Source organism: Vitis riparia, chromosome 13 (assembly GCF_004353265.1).
Source record: "Vitis riparia cultivar Riparia Gloire de Montpellier isolate 1030 chromosome 13, EGFV_Vit.rip_1.0, whole genome shotgun sequence".
Lineage (NCBI taxonomy): Eukaryota > Viridiplantae > Streptophyta > Magnoliopsida > Vitales > Vitaceae > Vitis > Vitis riparia.
In genome coordinates, this window is record NC_048443.1 from 808670 (window position 1) to 827016 (window position 18347).

At 37.0% G+C, this 18347-nt stretch overlaps 1 protein-coding gene across 1 annotated transcript; it reads right to left on the reverse strand.

Annotated features, from left to right (window-relative positions):
• Nucleotides 1-16334: 16334 nt before the first annotated feature.
• On the reverse strand, nt 16335-18139 carry LOC117927690. Its single transcript, XM_034847344.1, has 2 exons — nt 16921-18139; nt 16335-16864 (listed from the first exon to the last, which is right to left on the reverse strand). Exons 1-2 carry the CDS (start codon nt 18137-18139, stop codon nt 16335-16337), a joined length of 1749 nt encoding a protein of 582 aa, XP_034703235.1.
• Between the last annotated feature and the right edge of the window lie 208 nt (nt 18140-18347).

The following is an 18347-nucleotide window of genomic DNA, read 5'->3' on the forward strand; positions in this document are numbered from 1 at the left end:
CATTGAAGAATATTTTTACTTGAAGTGTTTTTAGTGAAAGTGTTTTCTCTAAAAGTGTTTTTAGAAGAATCACTTATCAAGTATTTCTATATATATACAAAAAAACATTATAGGTAATTTTTCAAACTTACAAGTGATTATAAGTAATTTTTCAAAACTACAAGTGATTACAAGTAATTTTTCAAAACTAAAAGTGATCTTTAGATTTTTACAATTATTTTGTACATTTTGTCAAATACTTATGGTATCTTTGGTTGTTGTTTCCGAAAACTGTTTTATGTTCTTGAGAACAAAAAACACGTTTGGCAATTGTTCCCTATGTTTTTAAATTTGTTCTTCGTGTTTTTAATTTGGTGGTTTTAGACAACAATCTCAAGTTGTTTTCCCTATTTTTTTACACTGGTTCACCGAAGAAAAAAAAAACACACAAAAAATCATGGAGAACAAAAAAAAAAAAAAAAAAAAGACATTCAAAGAGAACAAATCACAAACCCTAAAAAAAATGTATCTTACCACAAATTCAATCAAATCCCAAATCCACAAGCCCTCAAATTTGTGTTTTCAATATTTTCTTTTCCAATTTCCTTCCCCAAATGAGAAAATTGATCAACTACAGTGTTGTTGATGTTGATGGTGGCAAGGCTACAATTTGAACTTCACACGAGTAACAAAGGTGGGTAAATATGTGTGAGAGAGAGATAAGAGGAGTGGGGAAATGGAGGTGTTAAGATGAAAGAGGAAGAGAGGAGTGTAAATTATGTTGAACAAGATGGAGAGATTGTGAGAAGAGAGAGATGAGAGAGATCTCAAGAGGAAGAAGAAGGTGTAGATGGAAAATTAGGGTAAGGGGTAGGTCTGAAATTTTTTTTTTTTAATTTTTAATTTTTTATCAAAATAAAAAAAATGATTAAATATAATTTTTATATTAAAAAATGCATACAACTTTTAAAATTATAAAAATTAATTGAAAAATGGATATATTTTTTTATCTTTAAAATATTAAGTTAATCAAATAAAATATAATTTTTAAAAAATAAATAAACATGTTGAAAAAACTTTATATTTATAGATTAATTTAATTATCAAATTATTTTTATTTTTAAAACAAATTTATTATTTTTATTTTAAAAAGTAGAATAATCGGAAATGATGTTAGAGGGATAAGATTTAGTAGAAAATAGGAGATAAAAAGGCAAATAGTTAAGAAAATTTTAAATAAATATATCCTTATGAATCTTAAATCCTTGAATTAATAATATTTCTTGCTAGTATCTATAATAATAAAATATGTTTGATTTTACATAATTGTCAATATTTCCTTTAAATATTTGTATCCAATATTTCTACAATTAATTTATAGTACTAACAAAAGTTTTAAATTTGAATTATAACATTTTATCCTTTTTTTATTAAAAAATCTAACCATTTATTGAAAGGGATTATCTTATCGTTAATCCTCATTTAATATGATATTTAGCCGTTTATTATTAAAATATTTCAACTTCTTATTTATTATAATTAAAATAAAAAATATATGATCAAAATTTAAAATAAAATAAAAACTAAAAATCTAATTTGATTTCCCATTCAAATCCATCACCCTCTTATTATTATCTTTTGTTGAATTTTTCTTTATTTATATCTTTTTCTATAAATAGAGAAGAGTTATGAAGAAAACATTAATTTTTTTTTTAAAAAAAAAAACCTAACTTCCAAACATGGTTTTTGTTTTATTTGTTCTAAAAAACATTTTTTATTAACTCAACCAAACATGTTTTTTCTATTTTTAAGAACAAAAACTGTTTTTCAAAATTCAATTTTCACATGCAATTTATTTCTGAAAACACCAAAAACTATTTTTAAAAACTGTTTTAAAAAATAGTAACCAAACAGCCTTTAAATTTTTTTCAAAAATACTTTTTAGGATAAAAACACTTCTTGAAATCATTGCTAAAGAGACTCTTAATATTATAAAAAGTTTGGAGTATATTAAGCACTTATTTTAAAAACACTTTTCTAATCTTAACATACTAATACAAAGAAAATTTCATGGATTTTGTGGAAGTATTATGTTAAAACATTTATATTACCTTCCATGGAGCAGGAAAGAAAAAAAAAATGATCGATATTACTTAATTAAAATGGTACATACAAATTATTACCTAATAAGACCATCCTTGTTTGCCTAAACCAATTAATTGATTAAACAATTTTTTTCATTACATTGGCTATTTGTGATACAATTTGATCTAACAAAATTTTGGTTTCCACAAGGAAAATTTAATTAGTATAGTGAAACTAATGTTCTACAACAATGTTGTCAAATGACCTTATGTTGTATATTTATTATCTAAAGTATTTAGGTTAATTAGTAATTTAGCATTATCGAATGTAATTTTGTACCAAATGTCAAATAGGAAAAGCTTATGCTAAGTTAAGTAATTTAGCAAATAACTTGGCATACTTAAATAGTGCCAACCTAAGTTACAACACTGATAGTTGCTTTAAGCTCACAAAATTGTAACCCCTCATGAGCTTAATTAATCATAGTGTTAATGCTCACATCACAAACAACTTCGATTCTGTAGTGGAGTGTTCATGGGTCAAACAGTATGTACTCCATCTCTTTGCTAATGAGGACTAAGGCAAACTTGTCCATAACATATATTAATAGACACCATAATATATATGAGAGTGGATCTAGTCCAGAAAACCAGGTCTATATATATATATATATTTATTGAAAGCGATTGATTGATTTGGAAAGGCTTTGATTTGGTATTGCTTATGCAGACTTAAAAAATGGGTTAAAAAGAGATCTTAAATACTCAGTTTATTGCTTCAAGAAGTTCCTCCTCAAGGAATAACTCTTCACTGCGCCCTAGTGAACTTTTTTGTTAAATTTTTCTCAGTATTTGGATTTGATATGAAAATGAGAATGTTGAATTGTGAAGTCTAAATCAATTTTGTTGTGTTTCATTTAGGATTCAGGGAGTTGAGCTCCCCGTTGAGCTTCTGGGAGAAATTTTTTTGTGTAATAAATGATAAGTTTGCCCTTAATATATGTTTAACCCTTTTCTATTTTAGGCTTTTGGTTTTTAGTGAGTGTGATCGTAATTGAGATTTTTTTCTTTTTTTGGGAGCTTCACCATTGTATTTTTTTCCCCCTTTAATTAATGAATTGTTGAATGTTGGTGTGTACTTTGTGGATTTATGGATTATATTAATTATCAAATTACGTTAAAAATCTCATGAATTTATTTATCTTCTATTCATGTCTATGCATGATTTGATTAACAAAAAACTCTTTATTTTTTGTGCTCAATATCCAAAATGTATGTTTTCACACCCCAAAACCCACTCCAAGAGCATGACGGCCATTTCACACCTCTAGCCTAAAGTCTCAAAGTGAAAACGACACAAACATTCATATTGTAACTGGAAATTTACCAATTACCAAATTCCTGTTCAGAGTAGTAGGACAAAATTCTAAAATCTCCAAGTATCAACTTTTAAAAAAAAAACTAACACATCAACCAGAGTGTTATTGTCCAAATAACTTCAAATTCAAATAATTTAAACGGGGAATTAAATTTTAACATCTAAACAATGTCCAAAATAAAGTTTGAACCAAAATCCTAACAAAGAAAAATTCCCCAACCTAGTCATCACTTCTCGTCTGAACTGAGAGTACCTGAAAAATCATCAACAAATGAGCATGAACTTAAAGCTCAATAAAGAATATCAATACAGTTTCATGGATCAAATATTTTCAATCATGCTTGCAAATAAGAGATATAACATATACTTATTTTCATAAAAACTTTTGAGTTTAAAATACTAATACATTCAAACTTTTCAACAAAACTTTCTCATATTCATTTCAAACAATCTCTCATCAAAACCAAATCAAATGCATTCAAAATATCTTTACTTTAGTTATCAAATAACAAATGGTGTCCAATTAGGTGGAACTTTACAAATAAGTGATTAGTTTCAAATTTGTTCTAGTTAAAGTGAACAAAACCAAATGTCAACAATTATAACCCATTGACTAGGGTCATAAGGTCAACTATTATAACCCGTTGACTAGGGCCATATAATATCAACTATTATAACCCATTGATTAGGGCCGAAAATGTCAACAATTATAACCCGTTGACTAGGGCCATATAATTCAAAGTCAAATACTTTATTTCATTAATTCAAACTTACAAAACAAAATATCATATCTCCTCAATTTTTCACTTTTCATAAACAAATAAAATTCTCAAATATATTTTCCATGCAAAACACATATTTGATCCATGCGAAAAGATAAAAATAATATTCTTATACATTTCAAAATACAAAAGAAATTATTTTCTTTTATAAAAATCTACATTAATTGCCCTTACCTTGAAAAAACACTCAAAATCTTGAAGGATTTAGCTTGGCGAATTTACTCCTCACCTAACATAATATCATACACAATATTGATTATTTATTTAAATATATAAATTTGACAATCTTAAAAATATTTTATTTAGTATTAGAGATCCTAATTAATTTCTCATGTTAATATTATTACCATCCAATATTATTTTCAACTTCCTAAACAATAATTTATTTATTTTTTTAACTTATCTAATTAAATCTTTTAAGAATATTTATTTGCATTAAACTATTATTACTATTATTTAAATCTCCTACTGAAATATAACAAATACCCCATGCAATTTTTTATTTTTTTTCAACATGCCAAATCTTTCCTACGCATCTTTCATCATTTTTTTCCTCTCCAAAGTCAAAACTTTTAACCTCCATACTCACATATTTTATGAAATTTTCACATTTGAAACTATATAATTTTTTTTTTTATCTAGATCTATTCCTTTGAGTAATCAAAATTTATCGATCTCCATTAATAAATCAAACTATGTTCATAAATTTTTAATCTTTTTGACCTAGAAATTAATTAAACGAACTCTAATCAAAATTGAGATATTCCAAAGAATACCTAAAGTTTTAAAAATTAATTAACGAATATAAAATATTAATTTAAGGATTAAAAATATTACCTGAAAAATTTGAGAGAAGATAGGAAATATCTAATTTATATCTAGGGGTTTGAAATACGAAAAAACCTTTTTACCCTTATTAAATGACTTTAATTAATTAATAATTTATAAATTATGATTTTACCCCTAAATTATGTTTTGGGCATTACATATGTACCATATATGTAGAGGTTTCATTCAAGCCATCATCCTAACGATAGCTTCTCCCCTTATCTTTGAACTTTTATTTTTTATTTTTCATTTTTCTTGAAAGAGATCTAGCTAATGTTGTGTTTATCAAATACTCCAATTTGTTTTTCAACAAGATTCACTAAATAAGTAACTCTTTATTTTGCATAAGAGTTACATGGCATGCGATTCAATCTACTAAATAAACAATTTGATGAAATTTTTTTGAAGAATAAAGATTTTGTTGTATAGATTTTTGCTTCTCTTTGCACTATCTTCAAGACATTTGCATTATCTTCAAACTAGTTAGCATTGTGATGATGGTTGCACTTGTTGACTAGTTGGTAAGATGGGAAATAGACCATTAGTTATGAATAACAATTATGCACATATCTACTAATCATGAAGAATGTTAGTTACAGAGTATTTCTACAATAAATGATTGTATCTAACTCATGCTTGGCACGTAATATATGTTGAGGCCTCGCGTCCCTGTTGATCCACGTAGTTGCCAAATGGGTGGACGCACGATCTCAACCAATATAGATTCCTGGTTCAACTGTTCCTGCAAAAGGCGTTCGGACAGGGTGTCCGGACACACCCTCCGATGGTTTTGTCAGCCATGGTTAGAGAGAATAATCAGTTGGCCTTTTACTAGGTATAGCAAGCTTACCTTCTTCTTGTATGAAGGTCCATATATATAAGTATCACAAGCTTTGTTTCCCTCTTTAATGGTAGGGAGATATTTTGGCTTGTAATGATGCCTCTAGGTGGTGGCAGGGCCATCATCACCCTACGGGCGGCTGACAGAGACGTGGGAGGCACCGCGACTGTCAGAGATCGTGGGAAGTGACTTGCTGTCACTTCATTCCTGTCCTTTCACTCTGCAGGTGACAAAATGTGGGCTATGGCGGACTGTTGGAATGACGTGCAAGACCTGCTTGCTTCTGTCAATGATCCGAACAAACATATCCGGATAGGTTATGTCGGTTGTCCGGATGTGCTATGGCAGTTGTCCGGATGTGATGTTTGTGAGTGTCGTGTGCTTCTCCTTTTAGGAAGTCCGGATAGGAGAAGCGAGCCACGTGTACTCTTAGGGAAATCCAGATGGGGATAATCTGGATAGAAATGTGTGCCACGTGTTATCAGGAATTGTGTGTCACGTGTCATCAGGGGGAGGGGTCCCTACAATGCCCCCCTTTTTAACTTGCCGATTTTGCCCGAGCAAAATGGGTGGGTTAAAAAATAATTGTTTTTTGAAACTAAGGTTGCTTTTTTGTGCTCATTGGGCCACGTGGCGAGAGAGGGCGAAGAGACAGAAGAGCATTTATGATGAGCCGTCGTCTCTGGGTATTCCCAGGCAGCATTTCGTTTCAATGATAGTGTAGCTGAGCGTTTGGGATACCGAAGGGCTGTCTCCCTATAAATAGCAGACTATGCCTTCCTCTTGCATTTTTCCTACTGCGTTTTTTCTGTTATTGCTTCTTCTACCTTCTGCGTATCTTCGTTTTTGAGTGAAGCTCTAGGGTTTTTCTACCGGCAATATTCGCATCGTGACGGTGACTGCATTGCGGTTTTCAACCCTATTTTTCCAGTTTACACTTGGTACATGCGCTATTCTTGTTTTCTCCTTGTTGTGTCTGCTTTGTTTGGTTGTTTCTGGTTTGCTTAGGCAAGTTGCTTGTGACTGAGTGTTGATATTGGTTTCTAGGGTTTTTTGTCTGTGTTTCGGGTGTGTTTGAGGATTTCTGTTGCCCTCATGTATTTTTTGTGGGTTGTCGATCTTTCTTTGTTGGTAGAGTTTAAGCTTGTGGGGTTGGGTTGCTGTTTTTGACTGTTGGACTTCTTCCATTCAGATTCCATTTCAGCCCCAGGCTAAAAAAATGTCTGCGAACAAAGAAGCTACCTCATCTGGTTCGTTCGGCGATGCTCATGCCGAGAAGTCTGTGGATAAGTTGAGTGTGAAGAAGTTCCGCGAATGGTTCTACATCCCCAACGATGTGTCTGTTGAACTTATGGATGGAGAGCTTGTGTCGACTGAGAAGAATGAAGACCACGCTATTTTCTTTAGCAAGGAGCAGTTCAGCGTTGGACTCTAGTTTCCCCTCCCATCTTTGGTCAAGGAATTTCTGCACTTCACCCAGATTCCTCCGGCGTATATTCATCCCAACATAATCCGGGTGCTGATGGGGTGCAGCATTCTAAGCCTGCTGTTCAATTTGGACCTGTCGTTGCTGGAGGTTCTTTTTATTTATTCGATTAAGAAGGCGAAAAATGACATTTTTTAGTTTTGTCGCTTGCCTTCCATCCCTGCAGTTGGTGACCAGCTTGCCGGATTCGACCAAGGGGGCCGCCCAAGGGACATGTGTTGGTCAAGGGTGTATGAGCGGGTTTGGTGGTGCATCTGGATAAGCCGTTCGCCCCCAATCAGTCGCTGAAGGTCCCAGGTATAACTAAATTACTTCCTGTCTTTCCGTGGTTTGTGAATTTAGGTCAGCATTGTTAGGTGGCTGACATACTTTTGCTTTCTTGGGTGCAGGTCAGGATAAAAGGGGAAAGCTGGTGGAATGGGTGGAGAAGGCCTCGTTCGACCAATTGAACAGGCTTTTCGAGATTACGACGGCCGAGCGAAGTTGTGAAATGCTTCTTTCTACGCAAAACCTCCGCTCGGTTGCCCATGAGCCCCAGCCGTACGTGCTGAACATACTTCCAAGGCGGCTGCCCAAAGAGGTGGTGGCTGGGGAGCATTTCATTCTTAAAGACCTTCCATTCTACGCGGGTGATGCAGAAGGCAAACGCCCGGTCACGCAAAGCCCGTCTCAACAAGCGGGAGAAGAAAATGCAAAAAGGTCTTTTGCGGAAGGCTCCGGGTGGCAAACGACCCGAGTCCTCTCCACCTGCTGGTGCTCCAGCGAAAAAGAAGAGGAAGCTGGTTTTGAATAAAGGAAAAGAAATAAAAGTCCCAACTCTCCCGAAGGAGTTTGTACCACCCCCTTCAACTTATGTGAAGGAAATAACAATAAGAGAGTCGGATCACCCCGTCTTGCCTTCTATTTCAAGCGGCTCCGGTCGTCTGGCTAGTCTAAACCATTCGAGGCCTTCATTGGCAGTGGTTGGACGGTTGGCCCTTCTGGCTGAGGAAGCGACTTTAGTAAATCAGCCCAACTCTCCCCATCCGGATGTGGATGCAGCCGGGGCCTCTTGTGCTGCAACACTGTCTCCTTCGACACCTCCAACGAAAGAAATGGGGGCAGAAAGTCAGGGTTTGCCTCCTTGTGAGCCAAGCCCCCTTGCCCCTATACTGGTGAAGGGATCAACTACAAGGAGGTCGCATCCGGCGCGTGACTTGAAGTCTGGCCTCATTGGGCGGCTTCAAGATCGTTTTCTGGAAATCATCGAAGTTAGTTGCTCGTCCGTCCAGGAGGATCACCTGGAGGGTAGTGAGACAGAGATGGCCGAAAAGAACCCAGCCACCCCGGTGCTAGTCCCGGATGGGGTTTCACCCGAAGAGACCCAGCCGACCGAAAATGATGGGGCCTTGGACCCGGAGGATAAGTCACTTTCTAACGCCTCATCAGGAGGGAGTCCCTTTGATGATGCGGCTTGCATCTCCGCTAGCTCTTTCAGCTAAACGGAGTTGGAAGAGAAGCTGAAACGGATTCCATCCGGCTCAGACGTTGCTATGCCCTCAGCCCAGATGTTCGAAGCAGTGGAAATGGTATAGTTTGCTTCTTGATTTTTCTCGCCATACTGTTGTGTTTGTCGCATGGTTTGTAACTTTGCTCTTCTTGTTTGTGTGTTTTTCTGCAGCTGGTGAGTGGCATTCGCGGCATGGCTCAACAACGTGATTTTTTTTTTTACTTGCTGCAAACTGCTGATTATACGAAGGCCTTCGTCTCTCAGCGAAAAAACAATGAAGAGAAACTACGCTTGAGACTGGAGCAGGCCAAAGCCAGTTTATCCGCTGCTCAAGAGGACAACGAGGCTCTTCGAGCAGAGCTTGCTGAGGCAAAGAGTCGGGAGGAATCCACGGACGCCCGTCTGTTCGAGGCGGAAGACGAGATGGCCCGACTGAGGGGGGAGGTGAGGCAACTCCGAACAGAGGTGTCTATTGAGAAGAAGCAGAAAGAAGATTTGCAGTTGCGTTTATCAGCGCAAAAAGAAGAGTTGGAGGCTGAGTTTGCTGCGGAAATGGAGGAACTCGAAGCGGACTACCAGAAGCAAGTAGACGAAATGTACTTTTTCGGCTACCGTTGCTGTATGAAAAAACATGGTATCAAGCGGGACGTCCCTTCGATTCTTCCGGGTGAGGAAGAGAAGCTGCGCAGCAAGCCTTCCCAATGAGAGCTTTTTCTTTTTGTAATTTTTTACTGCTATCTTCTCTCTGTATTTTGTAGTCCGGAGAACTCTCTGTATACAACTTTATAAGTATTAATAAAACATACTTATTCAATTTGTACTTGTCTCTTTCTTTCATTGGTAATACTGCTTTAAATTGGACACATTCCATGGTCTGAGTAATGGGGTTCCGTCTAGCTTTTGTAGATGATAAGCTCCATTTTCGCTTGCCTTAGATACTATATAGGGGTCTTCCCAGTTGGCTTGGAACTTTCCCGCTCCTATATCAGCAGTATTTTCGAAAACTTTTCTAAGAACCAGCGTACCATTTTTAAAGCTTCTGGGCCTTACTTTGCGATTGTAATGAGCTGATGCCCTTTGCTGATAGTTTGTCATTCGGATGGATGCGGTTTCTCTTACTTCGTCTGCCTAGTCCAAGTTTCTTCCTAACTCTGCATTTGCATCATCCTACCTTCTTGCCTCGGTCCGGATAGTGGGTAGTCCTACTTTGGTATGAATGATTGCGTCCATACCGTATGCGAGGGCGAAAGGAGTGTTTCCTGTCGGACGTCCGAGTGTGGTTCGATAAGCCCATAGGACGCCGGGTAGCTCCTCCACCCACTTTCCTTTGGCTTGCTCGAGCCTCTTTTTTAAGGCAGTTATTAGTGTCTTGTTTGTGGCCTTCTCTTGGCCATTGCTTTGAGGATAACGTGGCGTGGAGTATGAGTTCCGGATGTTTAGTTCCGAACAGAAATTCCGAAAAACTTTACTATCAAACTGTGGACCGTTGTCGACTATGATGGTTTGGGAAATTCCAAAGCGGCAAATGATGTTCTTCCATACGAACTTGGTGACATCTTTGTCTTTGATGCTAGCATATGCTTCAGCTTCCACCCATTTATTGAAGTAATCCGTGGCGACGAGTAGGAATTTCTTCTGGGCGGTTGCGGCTGGGAGGGGTCCTACTATGTCCATGCCCCACTGCGCGAAGGGCCAGGGGCCTGAAATTGGTTTCAATGTTTCTGACGGCACATGTGGTATGGGAGCATGCCTTTGACATTTGTCACATTTTTTGACATAGGTTGCCGCATCCTTTTTCATTGTGTACCAATAATATCCTTGCGAATGGGCCTTGTGCGCTAGAGACCGACCGTCAGAATGATTTCCACATACCCCCTCATGCAACTCAGCCAATACATACAGCACCTCTGAGTGGTTTAGGCATCTGAGGTAGGGACCTGTAAAGGATCGTTTGTACAGGTGCCCCCCAATCAGGGTGAAGCGGACGGCTTGCACCCGGATCTTGTGTGCTTGCTTGGGTTCTTCGGGTAGGGTGTCTGTTTGGAGATATTCTATGATGACTTCCATTCAGCCTTTGTCGTCTATTTCGTTTGCCTCAATGGTGTTGCAAGTGGAGGCTTCTGCGATGGAAGGTTTGGCTTGCACATATACAGGCAATAATATGGGTTCTTTGATGGGGAGGGAATTAGCTATGCCTGCCAGGGCGTCGGCACGTGAGTTTTCAGTCCGCCTGATTTTTTCGATCGTCCATTCGGTTAATCGTTGTAAGGTGTCTCTTACTTTGGTTAAGTATCACGCCATGCGCTCATCCTTGGCTTCGTATTCCTTCTGGATGTGTCTTACCACGAGTTGAGAATCACTATAGACTCGGAGCTTAGAGACGGATAGAGACAGGGCGAGGTCCAATCCGGATAGGATGGCCTCATATTCTGCTTCATTGTTAGAGGCGGGGAACCCTAGTCGGATGGCTTGCTCCAGGTGTTCTCCTGTTGGGGATTGCAGCAGGAGCCCTACCCCGGATCCTGACGATCGGGAGGCTCCATCGACGTGTAAAGTCCATCATTCTTCTTCGCTTGGTTCCTTGTGCTGGATCGGCTTTCGGGAGTATTCCAGCACGAAGTCAGACATCACTTGGCCTTTCATGGACAACCTGGGTTGAAACTCAATTCCATATTCACTCAATTATATGGCCCATTGAAGCATTCTTCTGGTTAAGTCTGGCTTGTGGAGGATGTTGCGAAGAAGTTGGTCAGTTAGCACGACCACCAGGTAGGCTTGGAAGTAGGGACGGAGTTTCTAGGCAGCACTTCGAAGAGCCAAGGCTGTTAGCTCCATCTTTGAATACCTTGTTTCTACGTCTGCTAAAGCTCTGCTGACGTAGTAAATAGGTTTATGTTCCTTGGGTGAGGGGCAGCGGAACAGAGCAGAGCTAATTGCCCAATTTGACACAGCCAGGTACATATACAATTTTTCTCTAAGGAGGGGGCTGCTTAGAATGGGTGGTTGCATGAGGCAACGCTTGATTTTTTCGAAAGTGTTTTGACAGCTGTCCGTCCAGTCGCTTGCTTCAGCTTTGCGGATTGCCAAGAAGAAGGGTTGTAGTTCATCAGTGAAGCGGGCTATAAAGCGCCCTAGTGCGACAAGCTTGCCCGTGAGGCGCTGTAATTCATTTTTTGCTTTTGGGGGGTGATGTTTCCATGACTGCTTTTACTTGATCCGGGCTAACTTCTATCCTCCTTTGGCTGACCATAAATCCCAGGAATTTGCCAGCACTTATGCCGAAGGCGCATTTAGAAGGATTCAGCTTCATGCCATACTCCCTTAAGAGTTGGAAGACCTCTTGTAAGTGAAGGGTATGTTCCTCTCGGGTTTTGCTTTTGACCACGATGTCATCAATATACACCTCCACTGTGCAGCCAACCAGAGGTTTGAAGATCTTCGTCATCAGTCTCTGATAGGTGGCGCCAGCGTTTTTGAGTCCGAATGACATGACTTTGTAGCAATAAAGGTTGTGTGGCGTTATGAAGGCTGTCTTTTCTTCGTCATTCGGTGACATGGGGATTTGGTGGTATCCGGAGAAGGCGTCCAAAAATGAGAGCATCCCTTGCCTAGCAGTGGAATCCACGATTTGATCTATCCGCGGCAGAGGGAAACTGTCTTTTGGGCATGCGTTATTGAGGTTGGTGTAATCGACACACACTCGCCATTTGCCTTCCTTTTTGGGTACCACCACTACATTTGCCAACCAGTCCGGATATTCCACCTCTTTGATGAATCTGGCTTCCAGCAACTTGTCAATCTCATCCCGGATAATCTTTTGCCTGTCCGGGTGAAAACGTCGAACTTTCTGCCGGATGGGTCTTGCTGTTGGCAAGACGTCATTACAAGAAAAAAGAGATATGGTGACATTTATAATGAGTCACTATAAACATAAGGTGTCGCTACAACATAGCATCACCTTATCCACTGACACCATAGAGGGTACCAATTTGTGACGTATTTGGAAGCGACACCAAAGCAGATAAATGGTGACACATTCAGAAGCGACACCATATATTTTTAATTATACTTAATTTGATATAGAGTTGTATGAGATATATAAGGTGTCATATTAAATGCATCACCTTTTAGTTATGGTGTCACATTAAATGCATCACCTTTGAGTTATGGTGTCACATCATTGTAAATGATTATGGAAGATATGGTTGTTTTTTATTAATTAGCTTGTTGATTTTTGTAATGCTTATTAACAAATAAGATCAACTTGTGTATATTTTGTCCATAAATATAATAATCATATCATATTTAACTTATTTTTTTGTAATGCTTATGGATTAACCTGTAATACATCACATCATGCAGTGATATTTGTATATCAAATGTTTACAAAATGATAGTACATCAAACCCATTGAAACTAAAAAAGAAAAGTGAATACATATTAAAATATGATTTAGAATTGTTAAGCATTCCAACATTCATGTATACCTGCATTTCATATGCATAAAACCGGCTAATCATAAAATGACACAAGAATTGCATCCAAAAACCCAAAATTCTCAATACCAAATAAAGTAACATTGATGTCCTATAATGTATGACATAAGAGTCACATCTAAAAACCCAAAATGTTGTTGTTTCTTTCTCCTTTCTTTTTATTCTTCATAATGTCTTCCCAAGAGTGTATACCTGCATTTCATAGTTTAATGAGATTTAAAGTTTTATTGAAAATAAAAATTAATTGATGTTATAAAAAATAAACAAATCTAAGTACTAATGTTTTTTCTTTTTCCCATTTTGATATAAAAATAGTTTGTAAAGAATAAGTAATGTTATACAATACCAATAGAAAATTCATATAACAACTAAGGGACTCACCATGCATGATCATGATTTATCAATATGATTCATGATTAGTTATAACACAAAAGAAGTTAATTTTCCTCTAATTTCATCAAATTCTACCCGAGAATATGGTTTTTTTTTTTATATCATAAAACTGAAATCAAATGAGAATAACATTAGTATTATAATAATTGGAAGTATGAAACTAAGTACAATTCATTAAATGAGTAAAACCTTTAATACAATAATGGTAGAATCAGCAATTATCTCTTTAATGAATCTCATAACAAAGCAGTCACATTTGAACTCAAATAAAAACAATTCAAGAAAATAAAAAATAAAGAAAAACTAGAAAATAAAAAATTAAATCTAAAATTTTAGAAAATAGTAATCTTCCACTTAAAATCTGCACTTTTTAAATTTTATTTTTTATAATTCATTGTGCTTTTAAAAATCATTTTTAACATTTAATTCTTTTTATATATTTTTTTATTTCTTGGAAGGATTTTTTTAATTTCAATATTTTTTTAATGTTCATTTTGTGAAATAACAATGTCCATTAAATTTCATCTCAATTATATAAAATAAAATTTTAGTAACAAAATATAAAAATGTTTTCAACTACTAATATGAGAGGACATGATATTATAACAAGCTTGAAGATTGTGTATATAAGACAAAAAACCTAATTCATTATTAAAAAATATTAAGAGAAAAATTAGTATGAGAAAGAATTAAAGAACCTTTCATAAAAATTATTAATTTTTCAGTCATAACTCCAATTAATATTTATTTTTTCTAATTAAAATAATTAATAAAAAATCTGGATATGAAAAATATGTTCAAATAAAAATAATAAAAGATTAAAAACATCAAAGGAAAAGATATTCAATATTTTAAATTTTATTTTTGATAATCTTTAGATCAATAAATTATCAAATATCTTTTTTAGAAAAAAGAAAAATGAAGAAAATGAAGAGTTTTATGGAAGGGATTGGAAAATTTTTTGTAATAAAAGGATTTTATAAAAATTTCCTAACCTTGAAAGGAAAATTTTATCATCAATCTCAAATTACTCCAAAATTTGGTCAATGCATATAAAAACAATAAGAAAAGAAGACAAAAATAAAACAAATTTTTAGAATCCTTTTGAGGGAGATGACAATATTGAGAATAATTTTCTCAAAAATTATGGAAGGAAAATTTATGTAATAAAATGATTTTATAGAAATTTTTTAACCTTGAAAGGGAAATTTCATCATCAATCTCAAATTACTCTAAATTTTGGTGAACGCATATAAAAACAATAAGAAAATAAGGTAAAAATAAAAAGCAAAAAACATATTTTAAGGATTAAAAAATAATATAAATAGAACAAGATGAGATATTAACCATAATACCATGTAAAAGAATTAAAAAAAAAAATCAAAATATGAGATTTGATCATTTTTATAATTATAAAAATTTTCATTCCTATTTAAATTTTAAAAAACAATTCATTTACATTAATAAATAGAAAATAAAATTAATTTTTCATTGTTAATTCCAACATTCTAAACCAACTCCAACATGATATGGAAACTATTTCATTTTTCCTTTTGTGGGAGATGACAATATTGAGAATAATTTTCTAAAAAATTATTTTTCAAATATCACCGATACATATCCTCATCACAATATACTATAATATTCCTAGACAACAAATAGAAAATCTCATCAAAAGAAATTTCTTATAAGATCAAAATAAAATTTCATACTGTAAAATGTTTATCCCTCATTTTGAGTATGAAAGATATTAAAAAATCATTCATTTATCTTATTTTCATTTGTTTTGGGGTTTATGGATTTAACAGTGAAACAAAAAATATGGTGAAATGTTAAACCTAATTTTTACTTTCCTGAAACTCAATAAAAAAACACTATTTACATAATCTACATTACAAATATACCAAATCAATGAATGTAAATCAGTTGTGTTAATAAAGATTTTGGCATTAATAAAAAAAGAAAAAAAAATAATAGATTTGAGAGATTTTGAGTTACCTGAGAGTCCACGAAGTAGAGAAGAGCAGTTGTGTGTGAATTATGGGTGTGAGAAGAGAGGTAGAAGAAAGTTATGGTTATGGGTTATGGAATGAGATTTTTTTGGATTGTGGGAATGTGGAAACAATGAGTTTTTTTTTATATACAATCATTATTCTCAAAGTGGGCCCATTTAGTTATAATATTTTAAAATTTTTATTTTATATGGTGTCACTTTTTTAAAACTGACACTAAACTTAAAATTAATATCATCTATCCTAATTAAAAAATTTTATATGATGTGTCACCTTTATGAATTTTAAGTCATATGGTGTCATTATTTTAAAAGTGACACCATAAATTATTTTTGTTGTAGTGCGTTAAGCCTATGAGAGACGATGGAGGGGTGAATTCCCTTCATATCAGAATACGCCCATGCAAAGACATCATGATTTTGTCGGAGGGCATTTTGAATGTTCCGGGTCTCTTCGGGCGTCAAGAGGGAACTGATATGTGTAAGGGGAGTACCTTCTTCCGAAATTTGGACTGTTTGCAAGGGATCCGCTACCGGGGGATCTTTGTCCGCCGGACACAGTGATTGCTATTGGTCAAGTGCATGGGTGGGCTCAGGGAGGGGTTTATCCTCCTGGCTGGTCCCTGCTTCTCGCGCTATCTGGTAGCATTGGCGAGCGGCTAATTGGCTGTCGTATAGGTTGATTTGTCCATCTTTGGTAAGGAAGCTTACCATTTGATGATACGTAGAAGGGATGGCTTTCATGTAATGTAGCCATGTGCGCCCCAAGATGACATTGAAGGGTGATAAATCTTGTACTACTGAAAATTGCATGTTGAGAGTGACTGGGCCAACTTGGACCGACAGTACAATATCTCCCAGGAAAGTAGTTGATGCCCCGTTGAATCTGGATAAGATTCGCCCAGGATTTTCGAGGCCTGTGAGACTGTGTCCCATGTGGCTAATGACCGATGCTTGTACAAGATCGGCCGAGCTACCCGGGTCAACCAGGATGCGTCTCACGTCAAAATTTCCCATTTCCAGGGACAGAATGAGGGCGTCGCGGTGCGGCTGCAATATCTGGGTGGGGTCTACTGGTAGGAAAATGATTGTCCCATCTATGGGGTGAGGGCCCCCCCAAATATCCCAGGCCGGATGGAATTGATACACTCACGCACTAACGCTTCCCGCAACAATCTCTGTCTCTTTCGTTTGGAGTCATGCTCCTCGTTAGATGGGCCTCCGTTAATATAGTTTATAACGGCTTTGGGGGTGGCTGGGGCCTTGGGGGCTTTTGGGTTGTGATTTCGGGAAGCGTCTCTACCTCTGGTATCTGAGCAGAGGTATTGCTTTAAATGTCCCGCCTTTATGAGCTTTTTGACCAAATAATGGAGGCATCTGCACTCCTCCGTTGTGCGACCATGCTCCTTATGGAAGGCGCACTTTTTACTATGATCACATTTGGATGGGTCCGTTCCAAGGGGTCTAGGCCACCTGAAGTCGGACATGCTTTGGATTACAGGGAGGAGCTTCTCATAAGATATGGAAAGGGGTGTGAGGGGTGGCATTTCCGGGCGACTTGACCCTTCCTGCCTTCGATCGGACGGCCTTGGCCGATCCGGAAGTTTGGCATTTCTTTGGGCACCCCCTCTGGATGCCTGTCCGGCAACCAAGACTTGCTGGGTGGCTGCTCGTACGTCATCTTCGAGCATTAAGTATTTGCTCGCGTGTTGGAATAAGTCGTCCATCGTCGTAGGAGGCTTTTTAGCGAGTGATTCGAAAAATGGAGTGCCTGGACAGATGCTTCGCTTGAAGATTTGTAGGACAATGTCCATGCTATAAGCCTCTACCTGTAATACGGCCTGACCGAACCGCTTCACGAACTCCCTTAAGGATTCGTTATCTTGCATTTTTATGTTTTGCAAAGTGCTGATATTCTGCTTATGTCGAGCGGAGCATAAGTATTGTCCCACGAAGGCTTCTGATAGGTCTCTGAAATTATCAACAGAATTGGGAGGTAGGCGATGGAACCATGAGAGAGCTTGACTTTGTAGGCTGGCGGGCAATACTTTGCATAGTAGCTGATCGTTGCCTATATCGAGAGTCATGAGTTGTCGATAATGCATGATATGGTCGAAGGGGTCGCTGGACCCATCGTATGTGGAGAATTTTGGTATGAGGAATCCCCTTGGGGGCTCGTAATGAATGATATGAGAGCAGAAAGGCGTGGAGAGCATGTCGTCTAGCTTTTTGCTGATAGAGCCAATGGGCGGCTCGTTTGGGAGGTTTCTCCCAACTTGTCGTACCGCTAGGTGCGGGTGAACGTTCTGCACCATGGGGGTGACCATGGGGTCACGGTGCGGGAGTACGTTCTGCACCATGGGGGTGACCATAGGGTCAGGGTGCGCTGCCCAAGTTGTGGCTACTGGTGGCCTTGGCCTCCCAGGCTCCTATGGGCCTAGTCTTGCGCGCATTGAGTTTGACAACTGAGATTTCCTCTCGCGTTGTCTTTTTGCTGAAAAATGAGTAGAGTCCGAGCTTTCCTCATGGGGAATTCTGTGCATGGGCGTGTGTGGCTCATGTGGTCTAACGTTGCCTGTT